The sequence below is a fragment of the Mirounga leonina genome, unplaced genomic scaffold, assembly GCF_011800145.1.
Source record: "Mirounga leonina isolate KUSES-001 unplaced genomic scaffold, KU_Mleo_1.0 Mir_201, whole genome shotgun sequence".
Classification (NCBI taxonomy): domain Eukaryota; kingdom Metazoa; phylum Chordata; class Mammalia; order Carnivora; family Phocidae; genus Mirounga; species Mirounga leonina.
The window spans coordinates 30,105,200-30,125,440 of NW_023270504.1; the positions used below are offsets into that span (position 1 = coordinate 30,105,200).

General features: G+C 42.4%; 1 protein-coding gene across 7 annotated transcripts in view; it reads left to right on the plus strand.

The window, feature by feature from the left end:
• The window catches only part of ERC1 (ELKS/RAB6-interacting/CAST family member 1), a 554,437-nt gene extending 534,526 nt beyond the window's left edge, over positions 1 to 19,911 (plus strand). For 4 of the 7 annotated variants that reach the window (XM_035028513.1, XM_035028517.1, XM_035028519.1 and 1 more), the window contains one exon: positions 14,429 to 19,911. In XM_035028513.1, coding sequence (XP_034884404.1) covers positions 14,429 to 14,566 — 138 coding nt within the window. In that variant the 3' untranslated portion in view covers positions 14,567 to 19,911. The remainder of the gene's footprint in view (positions 1 to 14,428) is intronic. The other 3 variants (XM_035028516.1, XM_035028518.1, XM_035028520.1) reach the window with 1 other exon arrangement.
• The last annotated feature ends 330 nt before the right edge of the window (positions 19,912 to 20,241 follow it).

Consider the following 20,241-nt stretch of genomic DNA (forward strand, 5'->3'; position numbering starts at 1 on the left):
AATTTCCTGCCCACTGCAAAACCATCTCAGAAAGGAATTAATCTGAGTCACTGCCAACCACAACTGAATTCATTCAGTTCCATCTCTTGTAACAATATCCTTTCTTCATATCCATCCATACATTGTCTTCTTTCACCTCACCCCCCTGTGACTATGAATAGAGCTCTTCACCTTGAAATAAAGGTATTTTCTCTCCTTTAAGACTGTCTAATTTTGTGAATTTCTGTTCGCTCTCCCTATGCCTTTGCTTGGCTATGAAGAAATATGGTAGGTATTCTGAAATCATGACCTGTGTTGAGCAGTAAATGTTCTGGGGCAATTTCCCTGAACCAGTCAGCCCATCCCTCAGCTGTACATCTTTTTTTTTTTTTTTTTTTTTTTTTCCCTCAGCTGTACTTCTGTTCCTCCATCCAGCCTAGCTACGTTCCTTATTATTCTTCACACCATTAGAACCATCCTAACATTGAAAGCAGGAAGGGAACTCGATTGGCTTCCCTTACAACTAGCCTCTTATAACAATATTTTGGATGGGTGTGAGGTTGTAGAACATCATCTCTGAAATACCTAGTTTCTTTCTGAGCTTCCCGTCTGCCTGTCCCCTGAGCAGTGGTGGAGGCTGAAGCATTCTCTCCTTCCCTTGTGTTCACACACTTCTAGTGTGTGTTGCTTCGAGCATTCAGATTGAGTTGCTTTTGCATTTGTGATTCTTGGCTCGAGTCCCTCTAGAAATCATATTACTACTCTGAGTTCAGGGAGGGCTGGAATAGCTACTAAAAACAGAATACATTATAATAACATTCAGCAGACAAAGCCAGAAAATTCCTGCCAGAGACCACCTTAGTATCCTTTACTTGGCCCATATTCCATTTTTTGAGAACTTTAAACCAAGTGAGACGCCACAGTATACAGTTTATGTGCCCTGCTGTAAGGTCTGCATCATCACACTGTCTTGATTTTGAGATGCTTCACATTTTATCTTAAAAAGCTCTTTGGAAAGTTCAGTGTTTTCCCTCCAGAATTAGGATGTTCCTTCGCTTTATACTCCAGTCACTTCTCAATCGCCAGCGTTGGACAAGGTATTTTGCTAGGCAGCACTGGTATGTAAAAAAGAACCCGTCAAGGAATTTGAAGAAGAGTTGGGGAATTAAACAAATCGCCAACTCTTGAAACACAAGACAAAATTAATACTTTAGCAATATTTACCTCTGAACAGAGAAGGCTTCACAGAGAAGAGACCGTTGCGCTCAGTCATGAAGGATGAATAACATAGGGAAGAGAGGTGTGTAGGAGGGAAGATGGTCCGCATTCTAGGACGAGGGAAATAAATCAGAATAAAAGCAAAGATGAGGGCATATACCGGGAGGCTAGATGCATATGGCAAGGCTATCCCAGGAGATGAAATTGGGAAAGTAGGATGAAGTCAGATTGGACTCTCTTTTGTAAGTAGGAAATCATTTAAGATATTGGAAGAGGAGGAGGGAACCTCATCCAACCTGTTTTCAGAAAGAGTGCTCTTACAAACCAAGGTTGACGTACTTGTGAAGCTATTACAATAAGCGAAAGATACTAGAATAAGAGAGTTTATGTTAGGGCTGTGACCAGGAGATCAGCAAGGAAGAAACTAAACCAAAAGAAACATAGCCTGGAAAGGGTGTTAACAGGAATTTCCTGAAGAAGAAATGGCCAATAAATATATTTATAAATGTTTGGCCTCAATTTTTGGCTTCACTACAAATGAAAAGAATTACAAAGAACTGCAAATGAAAATAGCCTTGTCATATCAGCAAGTTTGGTGTGTGTGTGTGTGTGTGTGTGTGTGTTGCCCCAGTATTTTGAGTAGGTGGGGTAATGAGCACCCTTATTCATTGCCTAGAGTCTGAAAATTAGTACAGCTCTTCTGGAATAGTTTGGTAACATGTCAGAAGCTTAAAGAGGTATATACACTTTGACCCAGGAATTTTAAGAAAATGGTCATAAATATGCAAGGATTTATGTACTAGCAAGCAACATTGTTACTATTTGTAGTAATGAAAAATTGAAAACAAACTGAATTTCTAATAATGGAATTATTTAAATTATAATACATCCATAAAATGGATTACAATATGACCCATTTAAAAACTGTGTTTTAGAAGAATATTTAATCACATGAAAAACTATTTGTAGTAATTAAGTGAAAACAACAATTTATTAAACAGTATGAACAGTATGAGTTGATGTGTAAGTGGAACATTCACAAAGAAGTGTTTATTAAGCATTTGAAAAATGTGGGTCAAACTCTGGAGAGAGAAGGGAGTTAGAGATGTAATTATATTGACATACCTTGATAATCCTTAAGTTTAGCTCGCGTACAGGTTATTTTACTATTTTCTTTTGAATGTGTGTGAAACTTTCTATGCTAAAAGTTATTCAGACCCCAAAAACCCATCTCAAAAGAAGTAAATTGGCAAAGAAAGTAGATTAAATGTGTTAATGCACTAAGGTACTTAGAATAATACCTGACCCATAATAAATGTCCCATAAGTTACTTGCTGTTTTTATTACCTATAAGTTACTTGCTGTTTTTATTATAAAGCTAAAGATATAGACAGTGTTACCCCAGCAGAGGACAAAAAAGGAAGAACGGAGGAATGCCCCCCCTTGAGCCCCGGAAACCCCTGCATGTGTGGAAGGAAGCAGAAAGAACAACAGTAGGACAGAGAAGAAATACAAGGACAGGCAGAGGAGAACCAGAAAGTCAGGAAGAGAGATTTTAGAAGGAGGTGTTATCAGAATAGCCCAGAAGAGCTCAAGCAGGTTGAAGACACTTAAAGCCATTGAATTGTGCTGTTAGGGAATCCTTGAAGTTCAGTTTTGGTTTTTGTGTTCCTTTATAACGTGCATGCAAAAAAATACACAGATGATAAGATGCAACTCAACGAGTTTTTACACACTCATGTGATGAACTCTGGGACGAGAAAGTTCCCAGCACCCCAGAAGCCTCTTGTCATGCACTACTCCACCCTCCATGGGTGACCTGACTTCTAACACTGGAGATCAGTTTTACCTGTGTTTTAACTGTTTATACCTGGAATCATACAGTGTGAACTCTTTTGCATCTTGCTTCTTTCATTCAACATCATGTTTATGAAATGTGTCTATTATGATATACATAGGTATAGTTCATTCGTTCTCATTGCTGTATGTCACTCCATTGTATGAATGAATATACCACAATTTATCACCTAGTTATTGATGGACATTTGAGTTATTCCCAGGTTTGGGCTATTTTTCTGGATTCCCTTCTCTCTTCCATTGGTCTATATGCCTGTTCTTGTGCCAGTTAAGAAGCTATGTTCATAACTATAGCTTTATAGTAATACTTTTCTTCATGATTGTTCTTCATGTTCTTATAACTTTGTTCTCTGAGATCGCCTTGGCTATTCTTGGCTCTTTACATTTCCACTTATGCCTTGAATTAGCTTGTCATTTTACACGTGCACGCACCTGCCAGAGTTTTTATTTGGCCTGTATTGAATCTGTAGATTAGTTTGGGCAGAATTAACACTTTATGCTGTTGAGTCTGATGATCCATGGTCATCTTGCATTCCTCCATTTAAGATATCTTTTATTTCTCTAAATGATGTTTGATAATTTTCGATGGACAGGTCTTGGCTTAGTAACCTTTTGAGAGAGCAGTTTCAGTGAATAGCAAAAAGTAAATTCTTTTGGTGCTAAGGAGGGAAATAGGAAACAGAGGTAGCAAATGTAAACCATTCCTTTGAGGTGTTTGATGGTAAAAGAAAGGAAAATTGGTGTTAGCTTGTGAGATTCAAAAGGTCGTTTCGGGATGGGAGTGCCCTCGGAAGCCATGGTGAAAGACCCAGGGAGAGGAGAGGTTGGAAGCGCAGAGTTAACTAAAGGGACAGGGACATGGAAGGGTGGCTCAAGTTAGCCTGGAAAAGAAATTAGGAGCAAGGAGTGTTGTGCGGTTATTGGAGGTAGTGTGTTTCACGTCTGCATTACCTTAGTAACAATTTCCTCAGACGCCCTGGTTGCTTACAGTGAACAGTACTGAGCCGTCCGGGCGCTGTGCCCTTTGTCGCCGATGGCACAGAGCCCGCACGCAGGATGTTTGAAGCAGCAAGACTTGCTGCCCTCACGGTCATCCCTAATCCACATGTTCAAATCCCTGTTTCTTTAAGCAGAGCATATTACTTTGTATTTTCCTCTACTGTGCATACCTACTCATCTATTATTCCGATAATCCCTTCTTCCAGAGTATCTTAGTTAAACGAAGGCTTAATCTTAAGGTGCCTGAGAGACTTGAGGAAGATTTTGCAGTAGAGATTTTATATATGGAGGAAACAAGGGTGCTGAGATAAGGGACTTAATGCTTAAGTTCTAGAAAAAGCTTACAGTTTAGTGGAAATTATTTTACTTTGGAAGCGTTTTTACGTTTGTTGTTGTTTGCTTTAGATGCAGAGTTTTCAATACATACACAGAGAATTGCATCTCCCTTATCTAGAGAGGGCATTGTGTAAACTTACGTGCTATATGTAATTGTGGTGTCTTTAAGAAAGTAAACCAAGAAGACAGTATTTTTCACTGTAGTACTTGTAGTGATGGAATTAGCCTGCCGATATTAGAAGGGAGAGAAGAGGAAGTGGAAGATCTTGTTGGATTACTCAGTCTTATATACTAGGTTTGGATATGGAGCTTTAACAAGGAAAGGAAAGAGGGCGAGAAAAGGATTTAATTTATTGCACTAGGATATAATAAGCATTTTCGTTGAATCCCAAATATTACATGTTTGTACTTTTGGGGAAATTCTTTTCTGATGTTAAGTCTAAAGTGGCCTTTCTTTGGGGAGGAGGTGAGAGTTGAGTAGGGGGCAGAGCATGGGCAGTGGGCAAGGGGTAGAGGGAACAGAATATCCTGAGTGAGATCTGGTAAATTACACTTCAGAAGCTAGAACACACTTTTCCCAATTTAACCATAGGACCCGCTGCATACTGATACCATACGAAAAACTTCCTTTTTTTTAACATGTGATGCACATGCTAAAGAAATATTTTAAAATAACGAGTTTTTGATGAAATGAAAAACATTTCAAGATTTGTTTTCACACCTGTGCTGTATAACACATCTGTCTGTGTTTTTAGTTTGATTACTTCACATTGCCTTTCTTTCCTAAGTGCTTTTTTTTTCTTTCACACATTCCTGTACTCCTTTGACTTCAGAATGACTAAAGCTTTGCATTTCAAAGTCAAAATAAAAATCCTCATTTTAAATGTAATTCCAGTCTCACAAGAAAAGTTGAGGTGTTTGATTTTTTTTTTTTAAGATTTTATTTATTTATTTGACAGAGACACAGTGAGAGAGGGAACACAGCAGGGGGAGTGGGAGAGGGAGAAGCAGACTTCCCGCTGAGCAGGGAGCCGGATGCGGGGCTCGATCCCAGGACCCTGGGATCATGACCTGAGCTGAAGGCAGACGCTTAACGACTGAGCCACCCAGGTGCCCCTAAGATTTTTTTCAAGACAGGAAATGTTAGCATATAAGGGATCAAGTGCCAATGAACTCTCTCCCTGCTCAGCCATGCCCACATCTAATATTGCTTGCAGATAAAACGCAAACCACTCATAATCCCTGGAGAACAGAGAAAGCCCCCACCAGATGGAAAGCAACTCCAACTAATGAAGGAACACTTCCTTCTCTAAACTTTGTGGTTGTTCTGATCCCTTCTCTTTTTAAACACCTTTTCCCAGGCAAATCATTCATTAGCCCTTGGAAAAAGCATAGTCTTACAGTCTGCCTCTGGTTTTTTCCCCCTAATCTTTTTCTATCACTTCTAGTTGCCCTTTCTCCTCCAATGCTAAATCACCCCTCCCGCTTCTCATGTACACCCTCCTGACATTTGTAGGTCATAATCATGTTCCCTCCCCTTAGTGTTCAGTTAGTTCAGGTTTGACACTTAGTTCTTCTAATCCTGCCTCATAAAATGATCCTTTCAGCTTCTTAGTCATGCCTGCCGTTTTCCTTTGAACTTATTTCAGTTTGTCTCCATTTTTCGGGTAATGAGGTACCTGAAAGGGAACACAGTGCCCTGGGTGTGGTTTCCCTGAAACCACTGAACAGAACGAGGGTCCTCTGAAGGATAGTGCCCAGGCCTAGCCAACCCGAAGGCCTTTTGTCACCCTCAGAGACTGGTACTGCTTCTGTCAAGACCCAGTAATTCCTGTATTCCTCAACTTCAGCGAACAGCTGAGTGCATGTCCTCCTCCGTGCCTTGTGAGCTCATACTATTTCAAATACCATTTTCTAATAGCAGCTTTGAATATTTATATTATATATTTTTATCCATATTTCTTATCATTTCAATGCTGCTTGCGGTATGAAATCAAACAATACAGAAGTATATAGAGTAAACAAAATGGATTAAAGACCTGAATGTGGAAGGGGCGCCTGGGTGGCTCAGTCGGTTAAGCGTCTGCCTTCAGCTCAGGTCATGATCCCAGGGTCCTGGGATTGAGCCCTGCATTGGGCTCACTGCTCTCAGTGGGGAGTCTGCTTCTCCCTCTTCCTCTGCACGCCCCCCAACCCGGCTCATACTCTTTCTCACTCTCTCAAATAAATAAATAAAATCTTTAAAAAAATAAATAAAAACCTGAATGTGAGACCTGAAACCATAAAAATCCTAGGAGAAAACATAGGCAGTAATTTCTTTTGCCATTTCCCTTGGCCACATTTTTCTAGATTTGTCTTGGGCAAGGGAAACAAAAACAAAAATGAACTATTGGGATTACACTAAAATAAAAAGCTTTTACACAGTGAAAGAAACCATTAGTAAAACAAAAAGGTAACCTACTGTATGGGAGAAAATATTTGCAACTGATACATGCAGTAAGAAGTTAATATCCAAAATATATAAAGAACTTAGACCACTCAACAGCAAAAAAAAAAAAAAAAAAAAAAACCCTCCAAATAATACAATTAAAAATGGGCAGAGGGGGCGCCTGGGTGGCTCAGTCATTAAGCATCTGCCTTCAGCTCAGGTCATGATCACAGGGTCCTGGGATCGAGCCCCACATCCGGCTCCCTGCTCAGCAGGAAGCCTGCTTCTCCCTCTGCCTGCCACTCCGCCTGCTTGTATTCCCTCTTTCGCTGTGTCTGTCAAATAAATAAAATCTTTAAAAAAAAATAAAAATAGGCAGAGGACTTGAACAGGTATTTTTCCAAAGAAGACATACAGATGGCCACCAGACACATAAAAAGATGCTCAACATCACTGATCATTAGAGAAATGCAAATCAAAACTCTGATGACATGATGAGATATCACCTCACACCTGTCAGAATGGCTAGAATAAAAAAGACAAGAGCTAAGAGTGTTGGTGAGGATGTGGGGAAAGGGAACCCTTGTGCACTCTTGGCGGGAATGTAAATCCGTGCAGCCACTGTGGAAAACAATACCGGAAGTTCCTCAAAACGATAAAGATAGACTAATGCATGGTCCAGCAATTTCACTACTGGCCATTTACCCAAAGAAAATGAAAATAATACTAATTAGAAAAGATACATGTACTCCTATGTTTATTGCAGCATTATTTACACTAGCCAAATTATGGAAGCTAACCCAGGTGACTATCAGTAGAGGAATGGATAAAGAAGATGTTATATGTGAGACAGACAGACAGGTGTATCTACACACATACGTATATATTTTGGAATATTACTCAGCCATAAAAAAGGAATGAGATCTTGCCACTTTCAACAATATGGACGGACCTAGAGGGTATTATGCAAAGTGAAGTAAGTCAGACAGAGAAAGACAAATACCATATGATTTCACTTACATATGGAATCTAAAAAACGAAACAAATGATGAATAAACAAAAAGCAGAAACAGACCCATAAATACAGACAATGAGCTGGTGGTTGCCAGAGGGGAATAGGGTAAGCGGCTGGGCAAAATGGATGAAGGGAAGCAGAAACAGGCTTCCAGTTATGGAATGAATAAGTCATGAAGATAAAAGGTACAGCATAGAGAATATAGTTGATGGTATTGTAATAGTGTTGTATGGTGACAGATGGGAGCTACACTTGTGGTGAGCATAGTATAACATATAGGTTTGTTAAATCACTATATTGTACACCTGAAACTAATGTAATATTGTGTGTCAACTATACTTCAGTTTTAAAAAAAAACAGGGGCGCCTGGGTAGCTCAGTCGGTCCTGGGATCAAGCCCTGCATCGGGCTCCCTGCTCCGTGGGGACTCTGCTTCTCCCTCTCCCCCTGCCTGCCGCTCCCCCTGCTTGTATTCTCTCTCTCTCTCCCCCAAATAATAAATAAAATCTTTTTAAAAAATTTTTTAAAAAGCAGTAAAATTGAAAGCCCTTTCATCCATTCAAACTAGCCATTCTTTAATAGTTTTGGATTTCTCTTTATATATATTTTGGATGGATGGATGGATGGATGGATGGATGGATGGATGGATCTCCGAACATATCGATCTCTCTCACTTCTTGTTTGACACTGAGGTTGTTAATAAATTTTTTTCTTACAAATTGTCTTGATAAACAAACTTGTGTATACATTCTTGAATTTCTTACTGGTATTTTTATAGAATATACTTTTTTTTTTAAGATTTTATTTATTTATTTGAGACAGAGAGAATGAGAGACAGAGAGCATGAGAGGGGGAGGGTCAGAGGGAGAAGCAGACTCCCTGCCGAGCAGGGAGCCCGATGCGGGACTCGATCCCTGGACTCCAGGATCACGACCTGAGCCGAAGGCAGTCGCTTAACCAACTGAGCCACCCAGGCGCCCATAGAATATACTCTTAAAAGTGGAATTATTTGGTCAGAGGATATTTGTGTTTAAATTTGATTGATGAGACCAAATTGCTCACTATATTCCCACAGTAGAATAAGAGAGTACCCACTTCCCCAACAGTGGTTGTTAACAGTCTTTCGGAAACTTTTGCCAGTGTGATAGGGGGAACAAAACCCTATCTTGTTTAATCTGTATTCCTTTAATTACAAATGAAATTGAACATTTTTATGTGCTTATTAGCCATTTGTATTTCTTCAGTGAATTTTTTGTTCATATCCTGTGCCCATTTCTCTGTTATTAGGCTTGTAGTACCACTTTCATAATACATCGATACCAGTACTTGTCCTTTTGTCTTTTTTCCCTTTAGTTTATGTCGAGGTATCTTCACTCTGTACTCTCTTTGTTGAGAGTTGTTATCATAAATGGATGTCGAATTTTGTCAAGTGCTTTTCCTACATCTGTTGAGATGATATGATTTTTATTCTTCATTTTGTTACAGTGGTGTATCATATTTATTGATTTACAGATGTTGAAGCATCCTTGCATCCTTGGAATAAATCCCACTTGATCATGGCGTATGATCCTTTTAATGAAGTATTAAATGCAGTTTGCTAATATTTCATTGAGGATCTTTGCATCTATGTTAATCAGGGATATTGGCCTGCAATTTTCTTTCTTTGTGTTGTCCTTTTCTAGTTTTGGTATCAGAGCAATACTAGCCTTGTAAAATGAGTCTGGGAGTATCCTTCCTCTTCTGTTTTTTGGAAGAGTTTGAGAAGGATTGGTATTAATTCTTCTTTAAATGTTTGGTAGAATTCACCAGTGATGAAGTCATCTGGTCTTGGACTTCTGTTTGTTGGAAGGTTGATTAATGATTAATGATTCAGTTCCCTTGCTAAGAATACGTTCAGATTTTTTGTTTCTTCATGATGCAGTTTTGGTAGGTTGTGTGTTTCTAGGAATTTATCCATTTCTACTAGGTTGTCCAATTTGTTGGCATATAGTTTTTCATAGTAGTCTTTTTTGATTCTTTGTATTTCTCTGGTATAAGTTGTAACAGCTCTTCTTTCACTTCTGATTTTATGTATTTGCATTCTTTTGCTTTTTTTCTTGGTAAGTTTAGCTAAAGGTTTGTCTATTTTATCTTTTCAAAAAACCAGCTCTTAGTTTCATTGACTTTTTCTGTTGTCTTTTTAGTCTCTATTTCATTCATTTCCACTCTCATCTTTGTTATTTTGTTCCTTCTACTAACTTTGGGCTTTTTTTTCTAGTTCCTTGAGGTATAAAGTTAGGTTGAGCTCTTTCTTGCTTCTTACTGTAGGCATCTATCACTATGAGCTGCTGTTAGGGGCGCCTGGGTGGCTCAGTCGGTTAAGCATCCAACTCTTGACTTTGGCTCAGGTCATGACCTCAGGGTTGTGGGATCAAGCCCTGTGTTGGGCTCCATGCTCAGTGGGGAGTCGGCTTGAGATTCTCACTCTCCCTCTCCTTCTGCCCCTCTTTCCCCTCTCTCTCAAATAAATAAATAAATCTTTCTTTAAAATGCTTTTACTGTATCCCATAGATTTCGTATATTGTATTTACATTTTTATTTGTCCCAAGGCATTTTTTGATCTATCTTTTGATTTCTTTCTTGACCCATTGATTTTTCAGTCACATGTTGTTTAATCTCCAAATATTTGTGAATTTTTCTGTTCTTTTTATAACTGATTTCTAGTTTCATACCATTGTGGTTGGAAAACGTGCTTGATGTGATTTCAATCTTAAATTTATTAAGATTCATTTTAAGGCCTTATATATGATCTGTCCTGGAGAATGGTTTTTGTGTGTGCATTAGAAGAACATGTATCTGCAGTATAATTTTTAAATCTAGATCTTTAGGTAATTTTAAATTTATGTTTATATATGGTATGAGCAGGAATCCAACCACAGCTAGACCCAGTTGACCTAATACAATTCATTGATTTCAAATGCCTCCTGATCAGATTCTAAATCCAGTGATCTAATTTTATCAGCACAATACTCTTCTAATTAGTGTCTTTTTGCAGTATGTTTTATAATCTGATAAGCCAGTCCACACATCATTTTTCTTCCTTTCAAATATTTTCTTGGTTCCTGTTATATATATGGATAAATTTAGAATTAATCATCAAGCTCTGAAAGAGCCTTTGGGATTTGGTTTGGAAACGTATTTGTGGTATATTTTTAGGTGAAAACAAAATCAGTTCACAAATAATCTATATACTGTCATTGCCATTTTGTTTCTAAAATTACATATATATATATAATAAAACAACATCTCAAAGAATATACAAAAAATATGTAGCAGTGGTTATCTCCTGATGCTAGTATTATAGTTGATTTTTTTTTCCTGGTTTTTGTTTTCCAAATTTTCTACAATGTGTGTGTAATACTTTTTAAATTAGTAAAAAAAAAATACTGAAAAAAATACTGAACTAAAATATATCCATTAGTAACTTCATGATTACTTAACAAACAGAAGCCAAATGGGAATAAAAAATGTTTCGCAGGAAATAAATATGTGAGTTGTAGAAAGTGAAGTGCAGATAGATACCTGGCTCAGAATATAACCCGAAGATGTCTGGAATGTTCCTGGGAAGGACTGAGGTGGGGAAACGGAGGCTGTACAACCATACAGCCCCCTCCGTTACCCTGCGCAGTTGACTTCAGTTCCGTTCAAGAGATGTGAGAGTCACAGCCTCCTCGCCTAGCAGTCTCTCCGGGCTATATTCTCTGCAGCTGGATTTAAAAGGCACCTGGTTTCTTTGGTTTCCCCATTTCAGAGATTCACATTCATATGACACAGCCAGACCTTGAAATGCGTCAAGACTTAGTGTAGTCTGGGCGCCTGGGTGGCTCAGTCGTTAAGCGTCTGCCTTCGGCTCAGGTCATGATCCCAGGGTCCTGGGATCAAGTCCCGCATCGGGCTCCCTGCTCGGCAGGAAGCCTGCTTCTCCCTCTCCCACTCCCCCTGCTTGTGTTCCTGCTCTCGCTATCTCTCTCTCTGTCATATAAATAAATAAAATCTTTAAAAAAAAAAAAAAAAGACTTAGTGTAGTCTATATCTGGTCCTTGCATGTCCTGAGGTCTTCGTCAACATTTAACAGAAAGAAGATTGCAAAATCTGTTCCCAGCGCTTTGATATATTCGAAGAAGCAGCATGCTCATTCTTGGCTCACAGCATGTAGATTCTGTCAGCGGTGCAATTAAAACTTGGTTCTGTTTGCTCTTTAATCGACATGCTCTGTCAAGGTAATCTTACCAATTTAGCAATAATTATAACAACATCTAACATTTATCAAACATTTTCTGTGTGTCAAGCATTGCACTGCACTTTATATGAATATCTCATTAAATCCTTAAAACAGCCCTATAAATGTATTTATTTCCCATTTTATAAATGAGAAAACTGTGGCTCAGAGAGAGAGGTCCAGGTCATACAAACTGGTAAGTGCCACAGCTGACATTGAAACCCAGGCAGCCTAACTCCAGAACCTGCATCCTTAATACACTGGAAACTCAGTTTTTAATCTCTCTGCTTTCCTAAAAACCTGCTCTGCCTCCTGTACTTTCAGTCTTATTTGCTTACTGTCCTCAGCTAGAGCTGTCAAAATGATCCTCCATCCCCTCTCATTGAACTTCACCTCCTATCAGTCAGTTCTACCTTGAGGAAGTCTCACTTTCATAATACATCTTTTGCCTGTCTTTTGCCCTCCGTGTCCCCTGGCCCTGCCCCATGGCCCCGGGCTTGCCACAGTAACCTCCCTTGGCTGATTCTTCCTTCCACTCAGTCTAACGTGTTTTTATCTTCACAGTTCTCTTCCGAGAACATGAAGCTGATCATGTCACTGCACCGTTTAAGAGCTCTTAGAGTTCCTTTTTTGTTTGTTGTTTTTTAACCAGATTAGATCTGAACTGCTTAGCTCTCCATCCACAGTCTGGCCCCAGTCTGCCTCTTCAGCTTCATTTCCTGTCATTCTCTACGCAGTCCCCTTAGCTTACGCTCCCACCGCACTGAAAGGTTCTGTCTTCCCGAGGTCTGTGCCAAGCCCCTTCATAGCTCTGCGCATCTGCATTTCTTTTGTCTGCTTGAAAGCCTCTTCTTTGATCTCCCCACAAACTTCTCTGCAGCTCTCAGGATCCACATCACATACTGCCTGTAGTAACATCTGCCCAGACCCGTCCAGGATGCAGCTGTCATTCTTAGGTCTTCCCCTGTAGCATGCGTTCAGGGCTCGCTTGTGGTAACTAATTATCTGTGCATGTGTTTGTCTCTTCCATTAACCTACATGGATCTCGGGGCAAAGACCAAATGCATTCATCTTTCAGCACCGAGCACACAGGATGCCCTCGGTAAATGCTGGCTTAATGCTTGAAGGAATGTCCAAGAGAGCGTTTGAAACAATAGGAAGTTAGAATTATACTTACTCCTAAACAGAGGACTATCTTATGTGTTTCTCAGAGTAATCTCTTTAACTCAATTAGCAGGCCTAAATTAGCAGGTAGTCTAACATACTGAATAAAAGTGGTTTATAGCAAAAGGGAAAGGTCTTTTAAATATGTTTCCCTAGGACAGAGGACCATTATGCAAGATGAAGATCCATCTGAGATCATGCGTGTGCCCCTCTCCCCTGCTGGGCATGGGTGTGATATTGTGACACAGTGGAGAGAACATTCTCCCTGACGTGAGAGCACTGGTGCTGGCTTACCCCCTTTGGGACTTGGACTGGTCACCCCTTCACGAGCAAACACTCGATGTTAACTTGGACCCCTTCCTGCTTGGGAACTTTGATGCAGGAAGACTTCCCATAGAAAGTACCTCTCCTTTTTTTGGTCATTTCTTTTTTCATTTCCAGCTTTATTAAGGTTTGATTGACAAATAAAACTGACATAGTAAGTGTACAACATGATGGTTTGGTACACATTGTGAAGATCCCCAGAGTCGAGGTAATGCATCTGTCCTCTCACATAGCTCCTTTTTTTTCTCTTATGAGAACATTTCAGTTTTACTCTCTTAGCATATTTATTTATTTTTTTTAGGTGGGGAGAGGGGCAGAGGGAGAGGAAGAGAGAGAATCCCAAACAGGCTCCATGCTCGGCAGTGCAGAGCCCGATGCGGGACTCGATCCCAAGACACTGAGATCATGACCTGAGCTGAAACCAAGAGTCAGACGCTCAACCAACTGAGCCACCCAGGCGCCCCTCTCTTAGCATATTTAATTATACAGTACAATGTTATCAACTGTAGTCATCATATTATACATTAGATCTTCAGACCTTATTCATGTTATAACTGAAAGTTTGTACCCCTTTACCAACCTGTCCCCATTTCCCCCACTCCCCCCGCCCTTGGTAGCTACTATTCTACTTTGTGTTTCTGTGAGTGTGTCTTTTCCCCCCACCCCCCTTCCACTTAGAAGTGATACCATGCAGTATTTGTCTTTCTGTTTTACTTCACTTAGCATAATGCCCTCTGGGTTCAACCATGTTGTTGGAAATGCCATTTCCTTACTCATGAGCAATAACAGTTAACCCAGTGCGAACAGCATCATTTTATTTTATCTGAAATCCATCTTCCTTTCCCTTTCAGCTTCAGGATGAGTTAGAAAAAGGTGAACGGGACAATGCAGAGCTACAGGAGTTTGCCAATGCCATTCTCCAGCAGATAGCAGATCACTGTCCCGATATCTTGGAGCAAGTGGTCAATGCGTTGGAAGAGTCGTCCTGACCCTGCTCTGTGGGAGCCCAGCAGCCTGCTGGAATAAATCCAGGAGTCGAGAAAGAAGAGCTGTAAGGAACGGGCACCCAGAAACTTCCTGGCACCCAAAAAACACTACAAACTCTATCCTATCTTGGTTGGTCCTTTGAGTGTGATTCCAGCACCCTTTTTACAGCTGGACATCTTAACTCTGCCTTTCGACTTTGGATATTGTCTCTACACTAATTTTCCTGATGTCCAGGGTGGGTAAGTGGCCAGGTTTCCATGAAGAACTGCCATCCAGTCATCAGCAGTGGAGAACTGTGGAAGCTGGTGGTTCTGCCCTTAACAGAGGGACATGGAGTGGAGAGCCCTTCTTCCTTCTGCCCTTGACATGAGAACTAAACCTGGAATCTCCTTGGAGTTCAACATTTTGAAAGAAAGTTCCCAATGGACTAGAGAGCTGAGTGTTCTAACATCACAACAGGTGCTTTCTCCTAAAAGGGTAAAAAAAAAAAAAAAAATCTTAAAAAGAGGGGGGAAAAGAGAGAACAGGGACAAAGAGAAATTGACTCTTCTTTTTACTGTCTCTTTTGCTTACTTTCACGTGTAATGTTTTATGCAGGGGAGCTGCAAGCAGGCCTCATGATGGCTTAGTGAGTTTGGAGTCTTTACCCAGCCCTCTCTGTCTCACTCATCCTTGCTCCTCTCAACCAGTTAACAAGAGGATGGTGTGGACAGTTCTCCCCCGGGTCCCTCTTGCTTAAGACCTTTGACCTTATTATACTTAGGTTGTCAGATCATACATCTGGATCTGAAAGAGAAGAAGGGTTTGACGTGAGGCCCTGCTGTCACCACCTACAGCTCTGCTTCTGTAGAAGTTCCCTGGGGCCAGGCTGGTTTCTCCTACACATCTTCATTGGCATTCTAGGCCCCTGAGCCCCAAAAGAATGCTTCTGCCTTCCCACCACCCATGTTCCACCCACCTCCCTCCTGTTTAGCTTTACTCTTGATGTGCACTCCCAGAACCATAGCCTCGAGCATTGTCTGGAACCTCCTTCTGGCACAAATGAATGTTTCTCATCCCACACACATTCCTTCCTCCATTCTTTCATTCAGAGAATATTTATGAAATGCCCACTGTGTGCAAGTCACTGTTGGGTACCCATCCTTGACAAAAGTCTCTTTTCAGTGAGGGAGAAATGCGAAGGACTCTCTGAGACAACCTGGTTGAGTCAAAGCAGTCAAAGGCATACCCTTCCCCTCCCCGCTCCTTCTATCTTAGTAGAAGTTCTCTTTTCCAGATGAATCTTTCACAAATGAGCCTTTCTCATTGCTCATTATAATGGAATTGATGAGGGGGCTCATCACCCTTGCGGGGGGCTGAGTCACTTACTTGCCTGCAGGATCTTATTTGGTGGTTCAGGATTTTTGTGGTTGTTGTTACCCCGCAAGGGTGTAGTGTTTAGGGGGGCTACAGCCGCAGATGGTATTTTCTTAACACATCTGTGCACACCACGTGGAACTTGGCCAGCTCCGTGTCGCAGATCAGAAAATGGACCCTTAAGTTGCAAATCCAGTTGAAGGTATTGGCATTTTGAACGGCATTCTTCCCAAGCTTAGACAGTGCCAGTCATAAATAATCAGGCACCAAGAAAGAGACCACTTCACCCAAATCTAGCCCTTTGACCACCTCTCCGGCCAGACGCCCACCAGACACTCACATCTTCTGATAAGAGTTGCTGGGCTAAATGTTTTTGTCTTGCATTTTCCTCTTTCCCCCTCCCCAGTTACTCACCCAGAGAATCTGATGCTGCCTGGAAAGTCACCACGGCTGTCAGTCTGGTATCTTCCCACCGGCAACCCTTGACTGTCCCCTTAACTTAATAGGGTCATATCTGCAGCTGCCCGGATTCCCTGCTGGTGTAAAACAGCCTCTCCTGTGAGAAGCTGTAGAATGTTTTGTGTCGAAGGTTTAAATGGGCTCTGCTCATAAACTTCTTACTGAGATGCTTCCTGATAGCCTGGCCAGCCAGAAGCAGACAAGATGGGAGATGGAGGGGTTACATAGTTAGTCGTGGTGGTTTGTGGTCAGTCACTTCAATTCCATGTATTTCTTGCACTGCCTGTAAGTGATGTAGAAAGCCCCCCGTATCTTAGGCCTGGAGTATTAGAATCTCACTTTATCATAATGCAGGGAACTGAGGGATGAGGACACCCTTGACAGGACCTGCACAGAGCAGGCAGGAGCAGAGGCCGTGCCCAGAGAGGTGGCCTGGCCTGCCCCCTGGGTGTGTGACTCTCACTGCACCTCCTTTCTTTCCCTTTTCCTTTCAACTCCTCCTGTTGCTTCCCCTGGAAGTCCTCTGGACAGGTGCTTCTGAGAAGAAAAATTCCTGGACAAACATCATCTGTCTGGTCTCTATGAATCTCCTTGATTCCTCTTGGGTGGTCATCCTAGCACCTCAAATGGTTCTGAGGACTCTCTGGTTCTAGATGAAAGTAGGTTCTGGCTAAACTTTAATAGCAAACATGACCTGACCTTATATTACAAGGGCAAAATTAATACAATGTCTAGCACTTAGAGTATCTTATTGAGTTGAGATCATTCATCGAGCCAACTTTTACTAAATGCGCAATTCCCATCACACAAAGACTTACCATTGTATCTTCTGGTATTCATTTTCACAAGGTCACTCAGCTGCTGGGGAAGGTCTATAGCCCTGAAAACTCACTGCAGGTTGCCTATTAGATTCACCAAAGTCATCCATCCCATTGGCAGGTCTAGTTTCCCCTTAGCACCTAAAGATCTGTACCCCAAATCAAGGTCATCATAAAAGGGGACAGGAAGAAGAGTGTGTAGAATCTAATGTGGGGCTCATGATTGACAAAATACAATGTGATTTTTCTCATCTTCTCATATACCTCTATCCCAGGTACTCATTGAGTTCTTGGTGAAGTATCTGAATTGAGATTTACAAGGACCTGGATACCATTTGAAATGGAAAAGATTTTAAATGGGCTTTAATATATTAAGAAATATGAACAGGAATCCCCAAATCCATCTCAGCTCTAACCTTTAACCTGGTACCTTATAGTCTAATGAAGAGCTAAATGCTTCTCTCTCTTCCTCACACTTGATCTTCAGAAATGCTAGTAAAGCAGATGGGACCCAAGACTGCCTTAAGGGTCGGTAGTGGCGGTGTGACTTGGCACCTTTTGTCAATAAAAGTCTGTTTGGTTTTCCACGAGGAGTACGTTGGCTCACCCACTCCTCAGAGAGAAGAAGAGGAGGAAGTCATCACAAAGTTTTAGTCAACTGGTGAGCTAATCCCTCCCCTATGACGTTCAGGATTGGCATTTAGACTTGCTGCTAGAGAGTCCTGCTGATCCCAGAACCATCCTGCCCTCCCCTTTGACCCCAGTTGTGAGGCACAGACCCACTGGCTACCCTTGGGGGGTTCTGAGGAAAGAGCAAATCAAGGAATATGGTGCCACATAGAATGTGACCCTCCCACGGCCCTTCCTGAGTCACAGTGGGCCCTGTGGCCGTAATATCAGTAACTTCCATGTCTGCCTCCCCAGCCTCACCTGCCACCCACAAGAGTTCAGAGCTATGGAAAAGCAGACGAGGACAGAGTAGACGCAGCAGAGCCTGCTGCCCTTTGCCAAGCCTGCAAGGCCAACCCGTCCATCACTGCCAGTCCCTGGGCCTCTCAGGACAGCGACTTGAACTGGTCAAAGAAATGTTTTAAAAAGAATCTGGAGTTTTCCCCACGTGGACTAAGGGAATGTTTGGGCAAGAAAAAACACACACACAGTACAGGGACATCCTTCTGAACAAAATGGCTGTCTTTACTTACTCTTTTTAAGCAAAAACTGTTTCCAAACTTTTTAGTGTCAAAACTGTAACCAAGTGTCTCCTGATTTTTTCCAATGTGTTTGGCGAGTGCTGTGACCCTCTTGTAGGTATTTCTCCTCCTGACTCTTTTGGGGGAAAGGTGGTTTTAGGGATTGATTTGGGGGGAGCGGGTTTTTGTCCCATCCCACATCCTCTTTTGTTTCTCTGCTTGTCGATATTGTCTGTGTGGTTCAGAGCATTGGGGCAGTTACATTGTGGCCATTGTTGAGATTATTAAGATATTAAAAAGTAGTTTGTAGAACTGAAAAGTTAACGAGCTGTGTTTTAAGAAATGCAAAACGATATCATGTTAATAAAGGAATTCAAGCTACGGGGCAGCCGAACTCCTCCCCCACCTCCCCCAAGTTGGCCGAGGTGGCAGCTGGGCTAGTCCCTTGGGAAGCACCAGTGGCCACCCTCCAGGTAGTGCAAGAGACAACTGCTGAGTCAAAGGAATTGGAATCTGGGGCTCAGAGGGTCCCCACCTGTGCCAGAGATCTCCTCTACATCCTCAGGACCTCTAGGTAGAGGTTTCAAAGTTTGTGACCCCATAACCACCCTCAAACCCACCTTGGTCCCAGCTCAGCGTGCCTAATACTGTGTGGTAACCCGGGCTTGGCTCTGAAGTCCCACAGCCGGCGGCAGCCCTGTGCGGGCCGCAGACCCTCTCTCCTGCCCACTTGGTGCTATATCATCCAGTGACCCATCCAGCACGGCCAAGCGCGGGCCAGCCTGGAACCCGCAATCCAGGCCAATGAATTGTACTCAGATCTCAGTTCCTTCTGGCTTCAGGCCCCAGGTTCTTTCCCTTTAAGCTTTTTAGAGCCTACATCTCCCAGGCCCAGGCTGTCTCTCTTGGCCCCAGAGATGCCACGGTCAGGAAAGGACGGGATCCCTGCCGAAGCCAGAGAATTCCCCCCCGGGCCAGCGCAAGCACTCTGGGCCCAGCCCTTGCTTGCACGCCACACCAGTATTGTATTCATGCCCTGATGCAGTCAGACCTACCCGAGGGCCACCCCCTTCCCGTTCTGGCCGGGCTGCCCACGCGGGCCTAGCCCACTGGCCAGGGACCCTGCCGAGTGCCCCGGGCTGTCCAGGGTGGAGACCCGATGTCTCCCCGGGATCTGCTCCCCTCTGCCCCGGAAGACAAGTGCTGCACTCTAGTGAGAGGAGCTGAGGGGCCCTGGGCGCCGACTCCTTCTAGCTTGAGTTCCTTGTGCTGACAGTAGCAGCCGCTATGATGGTGTCTGTGATGCAAATGCACCCGCTGCCTTCAACCGCGTGCGTGCGTGCGTGCGTGCATGTGTGTGTGTGTGACGGCCGGAGTCGTGGTACCGACAGGATAATGACATTACAAAGAAATTGTGTTAGAGTCAACTTTGCCTTGATAATTATTGTAAACACTTTGTCCATTTTTTTCTTTTTTATTCACCAACTAAATCCATCAGGAAATTATAAAGTTATTTAAAAATTGTGTGCTGTGTCTTTCTTTGAGTCTCAACCAGTCTGATAAGCCAAGTGAGATGAGTCTTCCAATGCCAGAAAAGCAGGGAGAAGCCAGCGGCCTCCAAGAGATTAACGCCGTGGTAGGTGAGCCAGGAACCCGCCATGTCCGGGGGTTAAGGCAGGGACGGGGGAGCCAAGGCTGGGCTCAGCCGTGAGGGGCCTGGTGGGGTGATGTCCTCGGAGAGAGGAGTCGGCCAGCCCCCTTAATTGCTTTTCAAAGTCAGTGTCCACCTCCCTTTCTCCTTCCTTAGGCGCTAGGCCCTCAGCCAGTTTCCCCATTTCGCATTGAACTGCGTTT